We start from the raw sequence: 23,277 nt of genomic DNA on the forward strand, positions 1-23,277 counted from the left end.
TCGATCAGCATTAAGTAAAGCCATACAGAAAACACAGATGAATTCTTTATAACCTTGAGGTGGGATAAGCCTTTATAAAATTTAACTAAAAATTGGGGAGCCTGGGTGGCTTAGTCGGTTGAGCGTCCGACTTTCACTTAGGTCATGATCTCGCGGTTCGTGGGTTCGAGCCCCGCGTCGGGCTCTGTGCTGACTGCCAGCTCAGAGCCTGGAGCCTGTTTCAGAGTCTGTGTCTCCCTCTCTCTCTGACCCTCCCCTGCTCACGCTGTCTCTCTCTCTCCTAGAAATAAATAAAAATATTAAAAAAAAAATTTAACTAAAAATTCAGGAGCTATAAAAGAAAAAAAAAAACAAAGAAATTTGACAAAATAAAAATCAAGAAATTTCTACATGGCCAAAACATGGTGAAGTCAGAAGTCAAACTACCAACCAAGAAAGCATGTTTTACAAATCATACAGGAGGACTAATCTCCCTAAGATACAAAAAGCTCCTACAAAACAGTGTCATCAATAACTCATTAAAAAATGGACAAGAACAACTGAGTGACTCAGTTGGCTGAGTGTCTGACTTCAGCTCAGGTCATGATCTCACAGTTCACGAGTTCGAGCCCCACGTAGGGCTCGCGGCTGTCAGTGCAGAGCCCACCCTCCCTTGGATCCTCTCTCTGCCCCTTCCCTGCTTGTGCTCCCCCCAAAACAAATATTTAAAAAATTAAAATTAAAAAATGGACAAACTATATAAACTTTAAAGAAAGACAAAATAAAAATAGGTTTTAAGAAAAATACAAATTAAAGGTGGGGGGAGAGAAAGTATGCACGCATGAGCAAGCAAGCACAAATTAACATTAAGAATCAGAGAATCTAAGAGGAATTATACAGATTCATCCTTATGATTTTTAAAATCATAAGATTCATCCTTATGATTTTTAAAATCATAAGATTCAACCTTATGATTTTTAAAAAAAATTTTTTGGGTTTATTTTTGAGAGAGAGAAAAAGTGCAAGTGGAGGAGAGGCAAAGAAAGAGAAGGGGAGACACAGAATCTGAGCTTGCAGTGCAGAGCCCAACATGGGGCTTGAACTCCATGAACCGTGGAGATCATGACCTGAGCCGAAGTTGGATGCCCAACCAACTGACCCACCCAGACACCCCTTTCAAGTTTATTTATTTTATTGAGAGAATGAGAGCACGAGCAGGGGAGGAGCAGAGACAGAGGGAGAGAGAATTTCAAGCAGACTCTGCAGTGTTACCATGGAGCCCAACAGGGGGTTCAAACTCATGAACCATGAGATCATGACCTGAGCCGAAATCAAGGGGTACCCCTCATCCTTATGATTCTCTTGAAGCATTTTCTTTCTCTAGCTTACTTTAACTATAAGAATACAGTATATAATACATTTAACACACAAAATATGTGTTAGTCAACTATTATTGTGCTTCCAGTCAACAGCAGACTATAAGTAGTTAAGTTCTGAGGGAGTCAAAGTTATATATGGATTTCCAACTGCACAGGGTCAGTGTCCCTAACCACTGTGTTGTTCAAGGGTCCACTGTACTTGCATACAGGTGAAAGGATAGAGGTTTAAGATTTTAGGCACCATTTGAATAAACAACCCATACAGCCATCAGTTCAGCTCTGATCATATAAACTATAATTCACCTGTATACCAAAACACTTCCCAGCTATTCAAAACTAAGGAAGATGGGCACCTGGGTGGCTGAATTGGTTAAGGGTCTGACTCTTGATTTCAGCTCAGGTCAGAATCCTGTTCGTGACTTCGAGCCGTACTCTGGGCTCTGAGCTGATATCGCAGAGGCTGCATCGGATCCTCTATATCCCTCTCTCTCTGCCCCCACACCCCACTTATGCATGTGCGCACTGTCTTTCAAAAAACAAATAAACTTTAAACAAACAATAGTAATGAAGATCTTTAAGTAAACATATGGAGATATAAGACCAAAAAGTTGCAAAATGGAGTGGGTATATATGCTATTATTAGGATTTTAAGAGTAAATAAATACAGGTGAGCCTGGGTAGCTCAGTTGGTTAAGCTTCCAACTCTTGGTTTCAGCTCATGATCTCACAATTTGTGGGTTCAGGCTCCATGCTGACAATGTGGAGCCTGCTTAGGATTCTCTCTCTCTCTNATTTGTATTAGCTTTAAAATATTTTTCAGGGCCACCTGGGTGCCTCAGTCAGTTGAGCATCTGGCTCTTAATTTCAGTTTAGGCCATGATCTCCCAGTTTGTGAGTTCCAGCCCTGTGCTGGGCCCTATACTGATGGCTCGGAGCCTGCTTGGGATTCTCTCTCTCTCCCTCTCTCTTTCTGCCCCTCCCTGCATGTTCGCTTGCTCTCTCAAAATAAATAAACATTTTAAAGAAATAAAGTACTTTCTTTAAATGTCTGAAAGAGTATCAAATATAAATTACATAGATTACTTACAGTGAATGTGGACATGGTAGGAAGAATATTTCACTCCATTATCTTCTTATACTTCTGGATGTTTTAACCTTAAAAATATGTTGCCTATGGGGCACCTGGGAGGCTCAATCAATTAAACATCTGACTCATGATTTTGACTCAGGTCATGATCTAATGGTTTGTGGGATCAAGCTCCACATCAGGCTCTGCACTGAGCATGGAGCTTACTTAGAATTCTCTTTCTCCTCTCTCTCTGCTCCGCTCCTGCAAGCACTCTCCCTCTCTCTCTCTCAAAATAAATAAAAAATAAACATAGAAAGGATAGTTTGCCTATTCCAAAGACTAAATCTTTATTTAAAAACAGCTTAATTCACAGTGCGACTATGTTTTACTGAAAATAAATAAGAATTCATAAACTAAAAAGCATTTAAGCCTATGTGAGGTGTTAGAAGGGACACAAAAAGGAAGCTTGAATTTTTGAGATAGTTTTCTTCAAAAGGAGATTTTTGTGGTGCTTTTATTTCTTTTTTAGTGGAGATATTATCAGTATTTGCATACTAGGAAACATAATATTCTTAAAGTCATCAATATGAAAAATCTACTACTTTGAAGAATGACTCAAACCAAGTAAAGGTAGTATCTCAGAGCAAATTTTTAGAATTCCAAATTATTTTAGAATTTCATCATAAGTCACCACTTTGCATAAAGCTCCTATCACTACTATAAATCAGATATGAACAACAATCTTTCTGAGGCAACTGGGTGGCTCAGTAGGTTAAGCATCTGACTCCAGATTTCACTCACAGTTGTAAGATTGAGCCCATGGTCAGGCACCGTGCACTCTCTCTCCTCCAAACTAAATAAACCTTAAAAAAATAAATAAATAAAGAGGGGCGCCTGGGTTGCTCAGTCATTTAAGTGTCCAACTCCTGATCTCAGCTCAGGCCATGATCTCAGAGTTTGTGAAATCGAGCCCCACATCAGGCTCTGTGCAAACAAAGCAGAGCCAGGCTGGGATTCTCTCTCTGCCCCTTGCACACTCATCCTTTCTCTACATAAATAAATAAACAAACAGGGGCACCTGGGTGGCTCAGTCAATTGGGCGTCTGACTTTGGCTCAGGCCATGATCTCATGGTTCACGAGTTCGAGCCCCACATCGGGCTCTGCACTGACAGCTAGCTCAGAGTCTGGAGCCTGTCTTTGGATTCTGTTTCCCTCCCTCTCTGTCCCTCCCCTGCTCGTGCTGTGTCTCTCTCTCTCAAAAATAAATAAAACATTAAAAAAAATTTTTTAATAAACAAATAGAAGAGTAGGGTGCCAAGTTAACTTTAACTGGCTCAGTCATTTGAGCATCCAACTTCAACTCAGGTCATGATCTCACAGTTGGTATGTCTGAGCTCCATACTGGGTTCAGTGCTGTCAGCACAGAGCCAGGTTCGAATCCTCTATCTCCCTCTCTCTGCCCCTTCCTCACTCACACTCTCTGTCTCAGAAATAAATAAAAAACATCAAAAAAATTTTTTTAAAAAAGAGAATCTTTCTGTAATGAAATGTAAAGCGATAAGCCTTGACGTCATATTTAGACCACAGTACAATTATATATTAAATGGTCTACAGTCCCCTTCTAATCCTTTTTTTTTTTTTTAATGTTTTATTTATTTCTAGGAGAGAGAGAGAGAGATAGCGTGAACAGAGGAGGGTCAGAGAGAGAGGGAGTCACAGACTGAAACAGGCTCCAGTCTTTAAGCTGGCAGTCAGCACAGAGCCCAATGCGGGGCCCGAACCCACGAACCGCGAGATCATGACCTAAGCGAAAGTCGGATGCTTAACCGACTAAGCCACCCAGGTCTACAGTCCCCTTCTAATCCTTAAAGAAAACAATATTATAATTTCTTAAATAAGAACTCATGAAAATATTGAAACTAAATTTTAAAATCTTACCATGTAAAATACTTACAGTGGTTTATTCTTTAGGTCAACATTGCTTTCCTCTGTACAACTACTTTCAGCATCATTGACCTCATGTGGTGTGCTAACTTCAACTTCTGAGAAAGGCAAATCTGAAGGGCTTGATTCGGACGTCTCAGTAGCTACTGGCGTGGCATCTTGTTGACCACTAAGCAAATGAAAACACATCAGGAGAAAAATAATTTCTAGAAATACATGTTTTATAACAGCTACTTAAAAGATTTTTTTTTAAATATAACAAACCACGTTAGAAAATGATACTTCATAGCTTGGAATATCAGTATAATGTTTCAGCTTTTCTCTGATCCTCTTTGTACGCTGTTGTTAAAAACTATATACCTTCAGAGAAAGTAGTAACTACGAATTAACAGGACTGGGAAACCACTTGAGAAGCACAAAATGAAAAACTCCTAACAACATACATGGGGTTGACAAATCAAATCTATATGTAAAATCATAGTAAAATTGAGGAATTTTCTCTCATTAAAATTTTACACAGGTAGGCCTTGCTTTGCATGGTACTCGGCTAACCAAAAGTTTTGTAAATCCGAGGACACAGTTCCAATATGCGTAACCTGCAGTTAACACTGCATTATGCAAAGAGAGGACTGCCGTATTATGAAATATTTCAACTAACAATTAAGTAAATGAGAGCCATGTACTAACTAGCACCCAGTTTCAACACATAAGGCAATTAGCCAGATATCTTTCCCCCATTTTTTCTACTGGGTGTTTGTCTTTTCCCAACCACTCAGCAAGACCTCTTTATATAGTCCTTTCTGGTTAGACATACATAAAACCTCCCCAACAGCATCTTGCCTTTCACTTTCTTTATGAAACTTTTTGTTAAAAGAAACAGATAAGTTGACTGTAAGTCAAATTTATCAATTTTATCTTTTAAAGTTTTGCTTTTTATATCATAAGAAATGCTTGACATCACAAAGATATTTTCTGACACTTTGTTCTAAAAGTTTTAAAGATTTGCTTTATACATGTAGCCTTTAATCTATCAGAAAGTTAGCATATAAGGTGAAATAAGGACATTATCTTTTTCACATTCAAGCACCATCTAACGAAGATAGTTCATTCACTCTTCACCCACTAATTTCTAATGTTACCTCTACCAGGTATCAGATTCCTATTCAGTTCTGCTAAGTCCATTTGTCCCTGTGCCAGTAACATATTGCTTTAATTATTCCAGCTTTATTATTTTTTAGTACAACTTATTGTCACGTTGGCTAACATACATTGTATACAATGTGTTCTTGGTTTTGGGGGTAGATTCCTGTGATTCATCCCTTACATACAACACCCAGTGCTCATCCCAACAAGTGCCCTCCTCAATGCCCGTCACCCATTTTCCCCTCTCTGCCACCCCTCATCAACCCTCAGTTTGTTCTCTGTTTTTAAGAGTCTCTTATGATTTGCCTCCCTCCCTATTTGTAACTACTTTTCCCCCTTCCCTTCCCCCATGGTCTTCTGTTAAGTTTCTCAAGTTCCACATGAGTGAAACCATATGATATCTGTCTTTCTCTGGCTGACTTGTTTCACTTAGCATAATACCCTCCAGTTCCATCCACGTTGCTGCAAATGGCTGGATCTCATTCTTTCTCACTGCCAAGTAGTATTCCATTGTATACAAAACCACATCTTCTTTATCCATTCATCAATTAATGGACATTTGGGCTTTTTCCATAATTTAACTATTTTTGAAAGCACTGAAATAAACACTGGGGTACATGTGCCCGTATGAATCAGCACTCCTGTATCCCTTGGGTAAATTCCTAGTAGTGTTATTGCTGAGTAGTAGGGTAGTTCTATTTTTAATTTTCTGAGAAACCTCCACACTCTTTTCCAGAGTGGCTACACAGTTTGCATTCCCGCCAACAGTGCAAGAGGGTTCTAATCTCTCCACATCCGCACCAGCATCTGTAGTTGCCTGAGTTGTTCATTTTAGCCACTCTGATCGGTGTGAGGTGATATCGCAGTGTGGTGTTAATTTGTATTTCCCTGATGATGAGTGATGTTGAGCATCTTTTCATCAAGAAGGAAAGAGTATCCAACAGAAAAAAGACAGCCTCTTTAACAGATGGTGCTGGGAGAACTGAACAGCAACACACAAAAGAATGAAACTAGACCACTTTCTTATACCATACTGAAAAATAAACTCAAAATGGATGAAGCACCTAAATGTGAGCTAGGATATCATCAAAACTCTAGAGGAGAAAACAGGCAACAACCTCTTTGTCCTCAGCCGCAGCAATTTCTTTGACACGTCTCTAAAGGCAAGGGAAATAAAAAGGAAAATGAACTACTGGGACCTCATCAAAATAAAAAGCTTCTGCACTGCAAAGGAAATGATCAACAAAACTAAAAGGCAACTGACAGAATGGGAGAAGACATGACAAATGACATAATGGAAAAAGGGTTAGTATCCAAAACCTATAAAGAACTTACCAAACTTAACACCTAAAAACGGTCCAGTGAAGAAATGGACAGAATACATGAATAGACAGTTTTCCAAAGAAGACATCCAGAGGTCCAATAGACACATGAAAAGACGCTCAAAATCACTCATCATCAGGATGATTATTCTAGCTTTAAAGAATTAATGTATTTCCTCTCCAGAAATGTTGTTTTTCAAACTGTCTTTACCAGTCACAACCCTGTGATCATGTGTATATAATAATTTTAGAATCAGCTCACTGTTTTACGAAACCAGTTAGGAACTTAACATTCATTACAGGTTGTCTGTACCCTAAAAAGGTATCAGTATCTTTTGTGTGTAGTTTATGAAATTAATTGTATCTCAGAAGCCACAGTTTAGATGTCTGTCACCTAGAAAATTAAGAACTCAAGGCCCATGACTCAGTTTCAAAGAAACTATGAACTTTCCGAACTATATGAACAAACTAGCACAGACCGACAAACGGAACAACGTTAAACTAAAAAGCTTCAGCATGGCAAAGGAAATCATCAACAAAGTCAAAAGACAACCTATGGGATGGGACAAAATACTTGCAAACCATTTATGTGAAATAAGCTTAATACACAAAATACAGGGGCACCTGGGTGGCTCAGGGGGTTGATGTCCGACTTCAGCACAGGTCATGATCTCACGGTTTGTGAGTTCGAGCCCCACATTGGGCTCTGTGCTGGCAAACAGCTCAGAGCCTGGAGCCTGCTTCACATTCTCTACCTCCCTCTCTCTCTGCCCCTCCCCTGTTCACATCTGCCTCTCTCCGTCTCTCAAAAATAAATAAATGTTAAAAAAAATTAAACTGATTAAATTTAAATAAATGTTAAAAAAATACACACATATATATAAGGATATATATACACATATATGTATACATACATATGTACACAAAATACAAAAGGAACGCCTAGGAGTGCCTGGGTGGCTCAGTCAGTTGAGCATTTGACTTTTGATTTCCACTTAGGTCATGATCTCACCATTCTGAGATCGAGCCCCACATCAGGTTCCACACTGACAGGGTGGAGCCTGCCTGGGATTCTTTCTCTCTCTCTCTCTCTCTTTCTCTCTCTCTGCTCCTCTCCTGCTCACACATGCACAAATATGAACATACTCTCTCTCAAATAAATAAACATTAAAAAAATTTTTTAATGTCTATAAGTCAATGAAAATAACCTAATTAAAAAATATGAAAAAGAATGGAATAGAATTTCTTCAAAGCCATACAAAAGGCCAACAAATATATATGTAAATATCCTCAACATCACTAATCATGGAAATGTAAATCAAACCCACAATGAGGTATCATCTCACGTGAATGAATAGCCATTATCAAACACAAAGAAAACAGAAAATAGCAAGTGTTGGTGAGGATGTGGAAAGTTGGTATGTTTGTGTACTGTTGGTGGGAATGTAAAATAGCACAGCCACTATGAGCAATAATTGAAGGTTCCTCAAGAAAATTAAAAAGAGGGCCACCTCCATAAGTCAGTAGGGCATGTGATTCTTGATCTCTTGGTAGTGAGTTTGAGCCCCAAGGTGGGTATAGAGACTACTTTTAGAAAGATAAAATCTTAAAAACAATTTTTAAATAGAATTATCCTATGATTCAGCAGTCCCTCTTCTGGGTATTCAACTAGAAGAAATTAAAACAAGAGTTAAAAGAGATACCTGCATTCCCAAATTTATTATAGCAGTATTTAAAAGAGCAAAGAGGGGCTCCTGGGTGGCTCAATCAGTTAAGTGTTCAACTCTTGATTTCTGCTCCGGTCAAGATCTCATGGTTGTAAGAGTGAGTCCTGCGTTAGGCTACGCACTGGGTGTGGAGCCTGCTTAAGATTCTCTCTCTCTTCCCTCTGGCCCTCCCCTGCACACGTGCATACTTTCTCTCTCTCTCAAAAAAATAAAACATAATATAATTTATAGAAAATAAAATAGCCAAGAGACAGAAACAATCTAAGTCATGGAGAGATAAGTGAATCAGAAAAATGTAATATATGCATACAATGAAACATTATTTGACCATAAAGAAAAAAGGAAATATTGTCACATGCTACAACACAGGTTAAACTTCAAAATATTACAAGGTGAAATATGCCAGTCACAGAAAGATAAATGATGTATGATTCCACTTATATGATGTATCTAAACAAACCAAACTCACAGAAACAGAAAGTCAAAGGATGACAGCCAGGGGCTGGGGTTAAAACGGAAACAGAGTTGTTATTCAATGAATATAATGTATCAGTCATACAAGGTGAAAAGTTCTAGAGACCTTAGGTAAAACGTTGTGCTAACAGTTTATAATACTCTACAATTTAAAAACTTGTTAGGACCGGGGCACCTAGGTGGCTCAGTTGATTAAACATCTTTCACTCAAGTCATGATCTCACAGTTTGTGGGTTCTAGCCTCAGGTCAGGCTCTGTGCTGACAGCTCAGAGCCAGGAGCCTGCTTCAGATTCTGTGTCTCCCTCTCTCTCTCTGCCCCTCCCCCCACATACACACACCTCTTTCTCTGTCTCTGTCTCTCAAAAATGAATAGACTAAAAAAAAAAAAACGATCAACTTGCTAGGACAGAACATCTCACATGCCTTTTACCACATTAAAAAGAAACAAACTCAGCAGGATATATCATATTCAAACTGTTGAAAACCAAAAAGAGGGGCGCCTGGGTGGCTTAGTCGGTTAAGCGTCCGACTTTCGCTTAGGTCATGATCTCGCGGTTCGTGGGTTCGAGCCCCGCGTCAGGCTCTGTGCTGACTGCCAGCTCGGAGCCTGGAGCCTGTTTCAGTCTGTGACTCCCTCTCTCTCTGAGCCTCCCCTACTCACGCTGTCTCTCTCTCTCTCTCTCCTAGAAATAAATAAAAATATTAAAAAAAAAAAAAAGAAAACCAAAAAGAAAATAAAGTCTTTATAAAATATGATAAACCCATGCAAACACTAACTGAAAGACAGCTGTAGCAAAGTAAGCTCCAGGACAAAGAGCAATATCAGAATGATATTCACAAATGATAAAGGGTAATTTCACCAAGAAGATACAACAATCCTAGATATGCATACATCTATTAAGAGAGCTTCAAAAGCCATGAGGAAAAACAAACAGAACTCAAAAGAGCAAAATGCAAATTCATAATTACAGTTGGGGATGTCACACTCCCCACTCAGTAACTAACAGAAGATGTAGGTAAAGTCAGTGAAGGTATAGAGAATACCTTGATAAAAGGATAGGATCAGCTCTGTTCTCAACTTTTTCACTGGAGGACAAATCCACAATGTCATCTATGTTTTGTATGCAAGAAAGATTCTGTTCCTTAGTGCCTTCATCTTCATTTATTTCAGGCGTTAAAGACTGATCTTTATCTATGAATATAAAATGCATATCATTCTTAAAAAATCTGTGAATACAAAATGCATGTTATTCTTAAAAATGAAAACATCCACTTTTTAAAGCACACAGGAATTTACATAAAACAGTCTATTCCTACAAATCATCAATCCATTCCACATTCAATTTCCAATTTATAAGGCAGAGATCTTAATTTTAGAACATTAATGAAAATTTAAGTCAACTCACAACTGTGTAAATTTTAACTGTGTTTTGAAGATCAGCCCAAATTTCCTGGGCAGTCTGTAGAATTTAAGTGTTATTAATTGCTGCTACTCAGGAGTATTTAAATTATATACATTATATGTATGACAGTACCTGTCTTCTCAAGTTACTTAGGGACTATTAATATACATAAGAAACTTACTTATGTATTTTTCTCCTTTAGAATGATCTAATTGAACAGTGGCATTTCCTGAAAGATTCTCAACGTCCTGTTTACCAACTTCATCCTGATTCTTTCTTCTTCTTTTCTTTTGATTTAGGTCTGGTTCTAATGCAATCTGTTCTGAATCCTGTTCTGATAAAGCTTGAGACTGTTGTTGTTCTTCAACCGTCTGAGTATCCTTTTGAGACTGTTCTGTATCTGAAATTTTGCTGCTCAGAGACTCATCTGGATCATCATTTCCTCCTTCACTGGCAACTTTTTTCGCTTTGAAAATAAAAGATACTGTTATAAACATATAAATAACCTGCAGAAAAATTCTTTTAAGATGGAGAAGATGAATACTCAGAGATGTCTGGGCAAAACTTTGAAGACAACCTAAAATGTCCAACTGGGAATGATTAAGGAAGCTATAGTACGTTAATGCTATAAAAATCCACACAACAAATAATAATAAGGTAGGCTTGTAAGTAGTAATGTAAAAAGATTTCAAAAAATATTTTTGCACAAAAAATTCAAGTTACAAAAGGAAATACAGAGTATGATCTCATTTTTATTATTCTAAGACACCCATACGCTTGAACAGAAGCGTTTACTAACAGTTATCCCTAGAAATCTGGACAATTTGATTTAAAGGCAGGGCAGGAAAGAGAATTCACTAATTTATTTTCTGTATCATTTGTTTTTCAATGAACACTCTTTTTAACAAATAGTTTATTTAGGGGCACCGGGGTAGCTCAGTTGGTTAGGCATACAACTCTTGATTTCAACTCAGGTCATGATCCCAGAGTTGTGGGATCAAGTCCTACTTGGGGCTCACCACTGAACGTGTAGCCTGTTTAAGATTCTCTCTCCCTCTCTCTCTCTCTCTCTCTCCCCCTCTGCCCCTCTCCCCCACTCACACTTTCTCTCTTCCCCCCTCAAAAAAAAAACAACAACATATTTTTTAACAATTTCTGATGCCCTTTTAATGAAGACACATTGATAGTCAACTGCATCAGAAGATGAAAACAATATATAAGATTAAAAAGAAAAAAAAAAAAGAGAAATCACCATGGAGATATCAACCAAAAGCAAACTTAACTTCACAACCATCATCCATCAGGAGATCTTCTCTAACAATATTTATCCTTTAAAAAAATCTAATCTTAAAAAACAATAAAATTCAACATCATTTAGGGGAGCCTGGGTGGCTTAGTCGGTTAAGCATCCGACTTTCGCTTAGGTCATGATCTCGCGGTTCGTGGGTTCGAGCCCCGCGTCGGGCTCTGTGCTGACTGCCAGCTCAGAGCCTGGAGCCTGTTTCAGTCTGTGACTCCCTCTCTCTCTGACCCTCCCCTGCTCATGCTGTGTGTCTCTCTCTCTCCTAGAAATAAATAAAACATTAAAAAAAAAAAAATTCAACATCATTTACTTTTCAAAAAAAGTCAAAACAAGATTTTACAACCGAAAACACTGGATTTTCTATCAGAATAATAATCAGCATTTTTTAAATTCTGAGACTTTTAATAAAACACCTAAAAAAAGTTCTCACAGTAAGACACAACGCATTATTTATATCACGCATTACAATTATCATGTTAATATAACTATTTTAATCTCCTAGGGCCATATATAGGTTAAAAAATGACTAAAAAATGGAATATTTTTATAGTTACCAACACTATTTTTAAAAAGGTAGAGACATCATGCTCCAGGAAGAGAAATGCTGGACTGCTCTGTGCAGAAGAGAATTCATGTAGCAGGCAGGCCTCACAGCTATGCCCTGAAAGGCCTGATTGGAAGGTTGGCCTGTAGGCTGTGTCTGGAAACTTAGGCTTGGGGAGGATTCACACTAGCCTGACAAAACTGGTTCGGTGTGCCTAAAATGTCTGTACAAACAATACGGTTTATGCTGAACAACTGCTTTCTTTTTTTTTTTTTTTTTTTGGGGGGGTTTTTCAAAAATTTTTTAATGTTTATTTTATTTTTTTTTAATAGTTTATTGTCAAATTAGTTTCCACATAACACTCAGTGCTCATCCCCACAAGTGTCCTCCTCCATGCCCATCCCCCCTCCCCCCCACATCCATCAGTCCTCAGTTTTTGTCAGCATTCAAGAGTCTCTCATGGTTTGCCTCTCTCCCTTTTCCCCATCATTTCCCCCCTTCTTCTCCCCCTTGTTCCTCCGTCAAGTTCCTCCTAATCCTCCTATACGTGCAAACATGTATTTGTCCTTCTCTGCCTGTGAACAACTACTTTCATTTTGGGATTTCCAGATTCTGATATGTGCCAGGCAGAGGGTGTCTACATGACTCCCTCCAATTAAAACCTTGGACACTGACTTTCTAACAAGCTTTGCTGGTAGCTCCATTTTTTTTTCAATATTAGAACTTTGGGCCAGGTCTGTTTCACAAAGGAAAATGATAGTAAGTAACCAAACATGATACCCCCAAATTCCAGTGCTCTTTTTATTAGCTACAACTACTCTCTAGAAGCAAGAAAGATGTCAAATAGCCCAGCCATGAAAATTACTAAATTTAAAACGGAGTACCATTTTAGGCCAGAAAACTGGAAGACTGAGGAAAAAGCAATTCTCCCGAAATGGATGTCCTGATGATCTCAACTTCCTGAACTACAGAGGAATGCTCGAAGACTTGAGGGACAATATTACAAATGTATCACATTAAATAACAGAACACACTTCTTTTAAAATACCTTTTACATTTTTCCGTGGTTTAGAAGATTTCTTCTCCTTTGAACTCTGATTTTTAGCAGATTTTTGTTTTCTTTTCTCTTCTTCAGCAAGAACTTTCTGAAGCAAATGAGCGAAAAAATCGAAGTCAAAAGGGCGCTTTTCCTCTGTTTAAAAAAGAGAAAAAGAACCTTCAAGTGCATATTTTAAAAAAAAGAAAAAGATTTTTCAAGTTAAGTATCATAACATCAAAAGCAAATGGGCTTATTAGGAGAATGGATAGCCAACTCTAGTCACTGTAGTACAGTCTCACAAAAGAAGACTAAGCAATAAATAGGAATGTTACATTAGTCAAAAAAATAAAAAACCAACCATGTACTGACATAAGCAATATTATGGGTAAATCTCAAAATGCTGACTCAAAGAAGTCAGACATAAGAGAGCACATGCTGCATGATTCCATGAACCAGAAGTTCTGGAACAAGTAAACTAACCTAAGGTGATTCAAATCAAAATAGTGGTTGTCCTGCATCAGGACAGCTGTAGAGACTGACTAGCAAGGGACACCAGGGGCCTTTCTGGATCGAAGAAAACATGTCATACATTGTTTTGGGTGGTGGTTACACAGGTTACCCTATATCAAAACTCTAACTATAAATTACACTGTGTATAAATCACAAATCAACTTTAAGAAAAGACTAGATGTTTAATTTCTCAAAAGCCTCTCCACCGTCAAATGTCCTCTCTTCATCACAACCCTTTCACTATTTACTCTTCCAAATATCAGTGAAGAGGGAAGCAAATGAATACTGATTAGCACCACTCTCATTAAATACCCATCAATGTCCTTACATCAGAGAGAGCCATGGGAGCACCTGGGTGGCTCAGGCGGTTAAATATCCAACTTCAGCTCAGGTCATGATCTCACAGTTCATGAGTGCGAGCCCTGCGTTGGGCTCTGTGCTGACAGCTCAGAGCCTGGAGTCTGCTTCTGATTCTGTGTCTCCCTCGCTCTCTGCTCCTCCTCTGCTTTCAGTCTGCACCTTTCTCTCTCCCTCTCAAAAATACACATTAAAAAGTTTTTAAATAAAATAAAATAATCCATTATAATAGCTTTAACAATGGCTCCATACCCCATAAAGACTTTACGGATTTACAGATTCTTTTCTGATTACAATGCACTGAACATAATGAACAGTTTCAGGACCACCTCTTCAAAATAGAGAGGTTTAAGACCAAAATACTCCAGATCTTCCAGGAGCTTTTCTTGAAGTGCTGTCCCTAAAGACCCAATACAACAGTGCGAGTAGAGTCCACTCATCTCGATGTCTACTCATGAGGTAAAGACACATGCTATACAAAATCAATCCTCTCTTTAGGTTTTTTCGGAAGATTAGCACTACAGCAAGTGGCCACTGAATACATTTATCAGGAAACATTGGTAATTATCTTTCACACAAAGAATATAGGTACTATTTTTTTTTATTTTTATTTGTTTATTTTTTTTTAGTAATCTCTACACCCAACTTGGGGCTTGAACACATGATCCCAAGATCAAAAGTTGACTGAACTAGCTATGTGCCTCTACAGGTACTATTTTATTTATTTATTTATTTTTTTTTTTTTTAATTTTTACTTATTTCTAGGAGAGAGAGAGATAGCATGAGCAGGGGAGGGTCAGAGAGAGAGGGAGACACAGACTCCGAAATAGGCTCCAGGCTCTGAGCTGGCAGTCAGCACAGAGCCCGACGCGGAGCTCGAACCCACGAACCGCGAGATCATGACCTAAGCGAAAGTCGGATGCTTAACTGACTAAGCCACCCAGGCGCCCCTGCAGGTACTATTTTAAACAATGCATTTAATTTTGGGTTTTTTGGTACAGATCCCTTGATATTCTTCTCTGGACTTGAAAAGAAAAAATGTTAACTTTGATGAAGTAATTGCTTAACAGCTGAAAAACATATCTCATTCCTTCAGCTATAAATTCAAAAGCCACCTTTTCAGACAAAACTTCCCTGATTACCCAATCTACGTATCTACTTTTCACTCCCTTTTTTCTTCTTAGAAATTAATCACAATAGGCAATTAACCAGGCCTACTAACTTTATCCTTTTCCACATCCAATTAGACTTAAGGCTCTGCAAGCAGACCTCTCATCTGCCCTGCTCACCATTATATCCTCAATACTACAACAGTAAATATCTCTTAGCAGGTGTTTAGTAATATTAACTGAAACTGTAGTATAAAGTTCTTCCAGAAACAATTCCTTCTTGAATAGTTCCCTCAAAACATAAAACACGTAGAAATGGTGCCTTCAGTCCCTCTATAACTTCTGGAACTCAGAACTCTGCTTACTTGCTTCTTGATGTTTTAGCTAACTCCTTGCCTATAGATCTGTTATCAGTTGCCAGACCTGCATTGCTGAAGAGAAAAATGTACAGTCTCATTCTTCCTATGACAATAATGAGAAAACACAAATCTAAAACACAGTGGAACCAAAGTCTGGTCCTTTTTTAAGATCTCCAAGTGATACGTTATAAAAGACGTCTTAATACTTACGGAAGGCTTTGTCTATTCTCCATCCATTTGTTTTCTCTTCACGTTTAAATTTATTCTGTTAACAAAAGAAAACAAAAATGTATAGTAATTTTATCCCGTTAAAAAAGTGAAGATTACAGTTAAAAAAAAACACTAAAATAAAACATCTGGGGCGCCTGGGTGGCTTAGTCAGTTGAGGGTCTGCCTCTTGATTTCAGCTCTGGTCATGATCCCAGGGTCATGGGCTCGAGCCCTGAGTCAGGCTTCACACTAAGTGTGGAGGCTACTTGAGATTCTCTCTCTCCCTCTCTTTCTGTCCCTCCTCCTGCTTGTGTGCAAGCGCTCTCTCTCTAAAATAAAAATAAAACAGAACTCTTACAACAAATGATTCTTTGGTACATAACGTCTTTGCCAAGAGGCAAGCTACTTAAACCTTCAGCTTTTTTTTTTTTTAATATTTTTATTTATTTCTAGGGGGGAGAGAGAGAGAGAGAGCGTGAGCAGGGGAGAGTCAGAGAGGGAGGGAGACACAGACTCTGAAATAGGCTCCAGGCTCTGAGCGGGCAGTCAGCACAGAGCCCGACACGGGGCTCGAACCCACAAACCGCGAGATCATGACCTAAGCGAAAGTCGGATGCTTAACCGACTAAGCCACCCAGGCTGCCCATAAACCTTCAGCTTTTTAAAAACAGAGATGAAGATCTATACTGAGCTCCCTGAACCTCTTTATAATCAATAGCATAAATCAGCAATGGAAGCTAGACTTACAGAGGATAGAAAAAAATTAATTAGCCTGGTAACATATCAAACTGTAATCAATTAAGCTAACCAGTATTAACTCTTTAAAAACTAATATATTCATATGAAGTTAAACATTTCATATTATTATTCTTCTGTTTTTTATCGCATGGAAGAGACCCTGTGAAGAAACAAATTTTTGAGTCAGGACAGGTTTATCTTTAGAAACTTCTTTATATTGGGGCACCTCGGTGGCTCGGTGAGTTAAGCGTCCAACTTTGGCTCAGGTCATGATCTCACGGTTCATGACTTCAAGCCGTGCACTGGGTTCTCTGCTGTCAGCACAGGACCCATTTGGTCCCCTGTCCCCTTCTCCTTCTGCCCCTCCCCCGCTTACATGTGCGTGCATGCACTCCCAAAAATAAACACTAAAAAAAAAAAAAAGAGCCTACTTTATATTAAGGCACATTTCTTCACGCTTTTCTAAGGACCAAAGACCATCATTTCCAATTGTACTTCACATTACTTCCATTAAGATGGAGATGGTTAAAGTTTAAGGTTCAATCCATCCTAACTAAGGTCATTAGGAAGTCTGAGGATATCAGCTTGTTTTTGAGATTATCTAATCATGCAATCACATTCTGGAAGAGGGAATAATTTCTTCCTCTGAGAGGGGAAGAGAACAAAGTAGAAAAAATACTGAAAAGAAACTATCCATAGGAAAATCATAAGCCTACTGCTGAACACCAGAGTTAAAGAAAAAAACTCTCAAAAACAGATACAGAAAGACAATTTATCCCATACAGGGGAAGAAAACATAAATATGACTGATATTATCAAAAACACTGGAGGCCAATGGACAACAGAATGACAGTTTTAAAACACTGAATGGAAAACCTATCAAACCACTTGCATATCCAGAAAAAAACCCCCACAAAAGTAAGCTGAAATAGAGATTTTCAGATAAATCAAAGCTAAGAGAATTTTTCAACAGTAAATCTGCTATTCGGACCGACAGAAAGAAATGAAAAGCATCAAAAATGGTGGCTAAATATTTCTACTTTTCTACTCAATTGCCTTTAAAGACAAAAGACTACAAGCTAAAATTAGTTCAATGTAAAATTGGATTATAGCATGTAAAAGTGAAATATATAATTGCACAAAGGATGAAGGGTAAATAGAATATACTTGTAAGAGGTTATTACACATGTAGGATGAAGTGTAAAGAGTAAAACAGTACAATAAAGAAAATTTAAAAAGAATACTAAATTTAGGGGTGCCTGGGTGGCTCAGGTGGTTGGGCGTCCAACTTCATCTCAGGTCATGACCTTACGGTTCGCGAATTCGAGCCCTAAGTCGGGCTCTGTACTGACAGCTAGCTCAGAGCCTGGAGCCTGCTTCCAATTCTGTGTCTATCTTCGACCCTCCCCCACTCACGCTGTATGTGTGTGTGTGTTTCTCTCTCTCTCAGAAATAAATAAAAACATTTTAAAAATTTTTAAAAAAAGAATAGTAAATTTATCTGAATAACCCAAAGGAGGCAGGAAACGAGGAATAAAAAACAGATGGGATAAACAGAAAATAGTGAGGTGACAGACCTGAATCCAGTCATATCAGTTATTACATTAAAGGTAAATGAACTAAATTATTACATGGAAATGTGCAACAGACATTTTATCTTTTTTTTTTTTTTTAAATCAAGGGTCAATGTAAGAATTCAATGACCATGTTCTCATCTCTCTCAGAAATAACCTATAATAAAATTAAACTAAAAGAGTGCCAGACTGGATAAACTGCTGCAACTACTATGGAATACAGTATAGATGCTGCCCAAAATTATTAAACATAAAATTACCACATAATCTAGCAATTCTACTTCTGGTATTTACCTGAAGGAAACAAAATCCCTATCTTGAAAAGATGTATGTATCCCCAGGTTCACTGCAGCATTATTCACTGCAGCCAAGACAATCTAAGTGTCCAGTGACAAATGAATAAAGAAAATATGGCACATATGTGCATATATATATACATATGTGAACAGAAATATTATTCAGCCATAAAAAAGACATTTTGCCATTTGCAACATCATGAATGGACACTGAACGCGTTATACTAAGTGAAATAAATCAGAGAAAGACAAATGCTGTATGATCAATTCAACAACACACTAAAAGTGAATGTACCCATTAAAAGAACTTCAGCACACAAGAGTGCCAATATACATCCAAAACTGAACAATATAAAGACAGAAACAGGCAAATCTATAATCATGAATACAGATGTCAATTCTTCGCTCCGTTAACTACTACAACTACACAGTACACCCAATAACAGAGTACACACTCATTTCAAGTAACCAGAAATCTGGTTATACACGAGTATAACATGTTTTTAAAATAAATCTCATTAAACTTCAGAAAGACTGAAATCTTACAGCTTATATATTTAAACTCACAGTAGAATTAACAACAAAATACAATTAGAAAAGAATAACCTATTTACCAATGTCCCAAATATTTAGAAATTAAACACACTGGAAATTAAACAGAAGTAGAAAATATTTTTGAGTAATAATGAAAGCAACCTATCAAAATTTATGAACTCCAGTTAAAGCAGTTCCCAGATGAAAATGTATACCTTTATTTATTTTTTTTTTTAAATTTTTATATGTTTTATTTATTTCTAGGAGAGAGAGAGAGAGAGAGTCACAGGGGAGGGTCAGAGAGAGAGCCTGAAACAGGCTCCAGGCTCTGAGCTGGCAGTCAGCACAGAGCCCGACGCGGGGCTCGAACCCACGAACCGCGAGATCATGACCTAAGCGTAAGTCGGACGCTTAACCGACTAAGCCACCCAGGCGCCCCGAAAATGTATACCTTTAAATGTCTAATTAAAAAAGATAAAGTACTTAAAATGTTCAAAATTTTCATCTTAAGAAGCAAGAACTAAAGGCAGAGTAAATAGAAGGAAATGTTGAAGAGTTAAAAAAAATGAAAATACACAATTAAAAACTCATTACTACATGTTGGTTCATTAGAAAGATTTTGGGAAGTCAAAATACCCTTAACAAGACAGAGGTGAAAAAAAGAAGGAAAACATCAATTATCAAAGAATAGCCTTAAAACGTTAAAATGATTAGTGAACACTATGAAAACTTCATGCCTATAAATTCAACAATCAGCATCGAAACTGACACAAGACAAAAATGAATACCTGAATATACTTATATGTATTAAAGAAACTGAACTTAAAATCCTTCCCGAAAGAAAATTACAGGTCCAAAGGTTTTCACTGTTGAATTCTATCAAACATTAAAGGAGAAATAGTATTAATCTTAAATTCATTCAGATAAAAGAAAAAGAAACAGGGTTCAACTCATTTTCCATGACCAGCATAATCTTGGTACCAAAACAAGACAAAAACATTAAAAGAAAGTTACAAAATATCCTTCATGAGGTGCCTGGGTGGCTGAGGAGTTTGGTTAAGTGTCCAATTCTTGATTTCAGCTCAAATCATTATCTCAGTCATGAGTTCAGCCCCTCAACAGGCTCTCTGCTCACAGTGCAGAGTCTGGCTGGGGTTCTCTCTCTCTCCCTCTCTCTCTGCCTCTCCTCTCGCTCTCAAAAATAAGCAAATAAAAAATAAATATTCAAAATATCCCTCACAAACAAAGAGGCACAAAATTCTCAAGATGAGCACCTGGGTGGCTCAGTTGGTTGAGCATCCAGCTTTGGCTGAAATCATGATCTCGGTTCGTAAGTTCATTAGTACGAGCCCTCCATCAGGCTCGCTGCTGTCAGCAAAGAGCCTCTCTCAGGTCCCCTGATCTCCTTTCTCTGCCCCTGCCAGCTCACGCGCAAGCATTCTGTGTCTCACTGTAAAAAATAAATCCTCAATGGGGCGCCTGGGTGGCTTAGTCAGTTAAGCGTCCAACTTTCGCTCAGGTCATGATCTCGCAGTTCGTGGGTTCGAGCCCCGCGTCGGGCTCTGTGCTGACTGCCAGCTCAGAGCCTGGAGCCTGTTTCAGTCTGTGTCTCCCTCTCTCTCTGACCCTCCCCTGCTCACGCTGTCTCTCTCTCTCTCTCTCTCAGAAATAAAACATTTAAAAAAATAAATAAATAAATAAATCCTCAAGAAAATATAATGAAATACAACATACAGAAAGAATAATACAAGTTTGGTTCAATATTTGAAAACCAATATAATTCACTTTAGTCCCAAGTTTTCACTTTTCCAAATTTTGCCCAAAGGTATGTGAGAATCACACTAAACTTGGGGGAGGAGTCTAAACAATTTTTGAAAGAAATAATCTAGTGACAAAGTTATCATTAATTACTCAGATAAGAGAGCTCCCCTAGACAGTTTCTAGCCCTCACATACTTTAACATTTTGTTCTCTTTTTATCAAAGTTCAACATTAGAAAAAGAACATAAATAATATAAACGATTCGTCTTTTGCAGAAACAGAATAACCACTGCACTGTATAATGGTCCCCAGGTGATCAATCCATGCCTAGTATGGCTCAAGAACAAAAAAATCTATCTTTCCTAAAAGTTTAAATAATGAAGAAAAAAATCCATGGTTGAATAAAGAACTCACTATACATTGAAAATGCATGACACCCAACATAGTGTGCATTCAAATGCACTCCATCCCACGAAACTTGTAATTAAGTTTCTCACAAAGGGAAAAATAAAACAGAGACTACTACTCATTCTGTTACGCATAGTAAAGCACTAATTTACATCACTGCTGCTGTTACTAGTATCCCTGACTGTCTACAAAGTTAAGGTAGCCTAAGAAACCAACAGTTAGATCATATAATGAGAATTAGCTAACTTAGCATGCCTCTCTTCATGTCTTCCTAGGAAATTAAGCAATACATTCTGTGTTCAAGCTACCCTTAATCCAAATGCATATTCTGATACATTTATTCTTCCCTCTTTCATTACTTAACTCTTCTTTTATCTTAGATTCAGTGGCTTTATGGGTACTCCCTAAAATCCATTCTAGAAGTGAGCAAGACATAAATAAGATAATATGCTAAAGGTAAGGAGATTGTACTCAGAATTGAGTAATACTACATTACTTTCTGAGCTGTAAAAAGGGACACGTGTACTCAAAACTAGTAGTGAATAAGGATGGAATGAGATTTATACAAAAGTTAAAAAAATAGTAATTTTTGGTCCTTTTCCAATCAACAAATGTATTGAGTTTACTTTACCTTAATTTCTATCCTTGCTCTGTGAGGAAAAAGCTGTCCAATCATAGAAAAGTCAGTTCCTACCATGCTGATGGCTAAAAAAAACATATCTGTTTCTGTAAAAATAAAAGATTTAGAAAGAATGAAAATACCAGTATTTCAAAGGAAAAAATATTACATTAAGTATATATTTTGAGTTAAAAATAAATTTGAGAGTATCTAATAGCCTTTTATTAAAGTTCAGAAAATCTTTAGTCAATTTTATTGGAAAGAATTTCATGCATCTAAAACAATCTCTGATTGTTTTATACACAAACCTGATATATGAAATTTATGTGCTCATACCCAAGGAGTTGAAATTAGGAGGAGAAGGAGGAGAAGGGGAAGAAAGGGGAGAAGCAGAAGAAGAAGAGGAAGAACTGGAAGAAGGGGAGGAGGAGGAAGGGGAGGGGGAGGAACGGGAGGGGGAGNGTGTTAAGAAACCTGTCAGTTAACAGCCACTATATTACTGCTTTGATATAAACAACTAAGATGTGCTAAGTAGTGTGTGAAAGAAAGTAACCAAAAAAACACACAAGAAACTATTAATAGTAGTAACCTCAATAAAACAGGATTGGGGAAGTCAAAGGAGGGAATTATAGAATCTTTCTTGTTGTCCTGTATTACTCTGTTCTGTTTCATTTTTCCCCAAAAACAACTTATATTATTTTTATAAGAATAAGCAATATCACTCAAAAGGTATTATATGCTTCAGGTACCTGGGTGGCTCAGTCTGTAAAGTGACCAACTCTTAATTTCGGCTCAGGTCATGATCTCACAGTATGTGAGTTAGAGTACTACATCAGGCTCCATAATGACAGTGCAGAACCTACTTGGTATTCTCCCTCTCTCCCTCTCTCTTTACCCTTCCCCTGCTTAAACTCTCTCAAAATAAATAAAATTTTTTAAAAAGCATATGTTTTCAAATGTTTATTATTTAGAGACAGAGAGAGACAGAGCATGAGCGTGGGAGGAGCAAGGGAGGGGGAGAAACAGAATCTGAAGCAGGCTCCAGGCTCTGAGCTGTCAGCACAGAACCCGACGTGGGGCTCAAACCCACGAACCACGAGATCATGACCTAACCCAAAGTCGGACACTTAACCGACTGAGTTACCCAGGTGCCCCTATTATATACTTTTCTAAGAGCAACATTTTCACTCTTAGGAACTTTATTATATATACAAGAGTATCTCATGTAGAACATTATTATGAGTATTAGAAATATTACTAATTTTACATAAAAGTGGAATTTTTTATACAAGGATTTGACAAAAAGGAATATTCCAGCCCAAACGACCATAATGCTAATTCCTAAAAAGATTCCTAAGATAAAGCCAGAAACAGAGTTCCATGGTATTGGGAGGGCAGGAAGAGGGGAGAGGGCAGAGGGCAGGTTCCAAAAACAGTAGCTACAGAGAAAACAACATGGTCTGCATTTTCTTTAC

The 23,277-nt window shown here is 37.8% G+C and overlaps 1 protein-coding gene across 1 annotated transcript in view; it reads right to left on the reverse strand.

Moving 5' to 3' along the window:
• Positions 1–23,277, reverse strand: part of LOC144239516 (transcription factor TFIIIB component B'' homolog) — a gene marked incomplete at its 3' end in the record, with an annotated part of 74,016 nt that overhangs the window by 43,883 nt on the left and 6,856 nt on the right. Inside the window, exons 7-12 of the mRNA XM_077773600.1 lie at positions 21,815–21,909; positions 15,874–15,928; positions 13,338–13,481; positions 10,624–10,908; positions 10,084–10,231; positions 4,383–4,541 (exon numbers count right to left, since the gene is read on the reverse strand). Coding sequence (XP_077629726.1) covers positions 4,383–4,541; positions 10,084–10,231; positions 10,624–10,908; positions 13,338–13,481; positions 15,874–15,928; positions 21,815–21,909 — 886 coding nt within the window. The remainder of the gene's footprint in view (positions 1–4,382; positions 4,542–10,083; positions 10,232–10,623; positions 10,909–13,337; positions 13,482–15,873; positions 15,929–21,814; positions 21,910–23,277) is intronic.

This window comes from Crocuta crocuta, unplaced genomic scaffold, assembly GCF_008692635.1.
Source record: "Crocuta crocuta isolate KB4526 unplaced genomic scaffold, BGI_CrCroc_1.0 scaffold383, whole genome shotgun sequence".
Classification (NCBI taxonomy): Eukaryota; Metazoa; Chordata; class Mammalia; order Carnivora; family Hyaenidae; genus Crocuta; species Crocuta crocuta.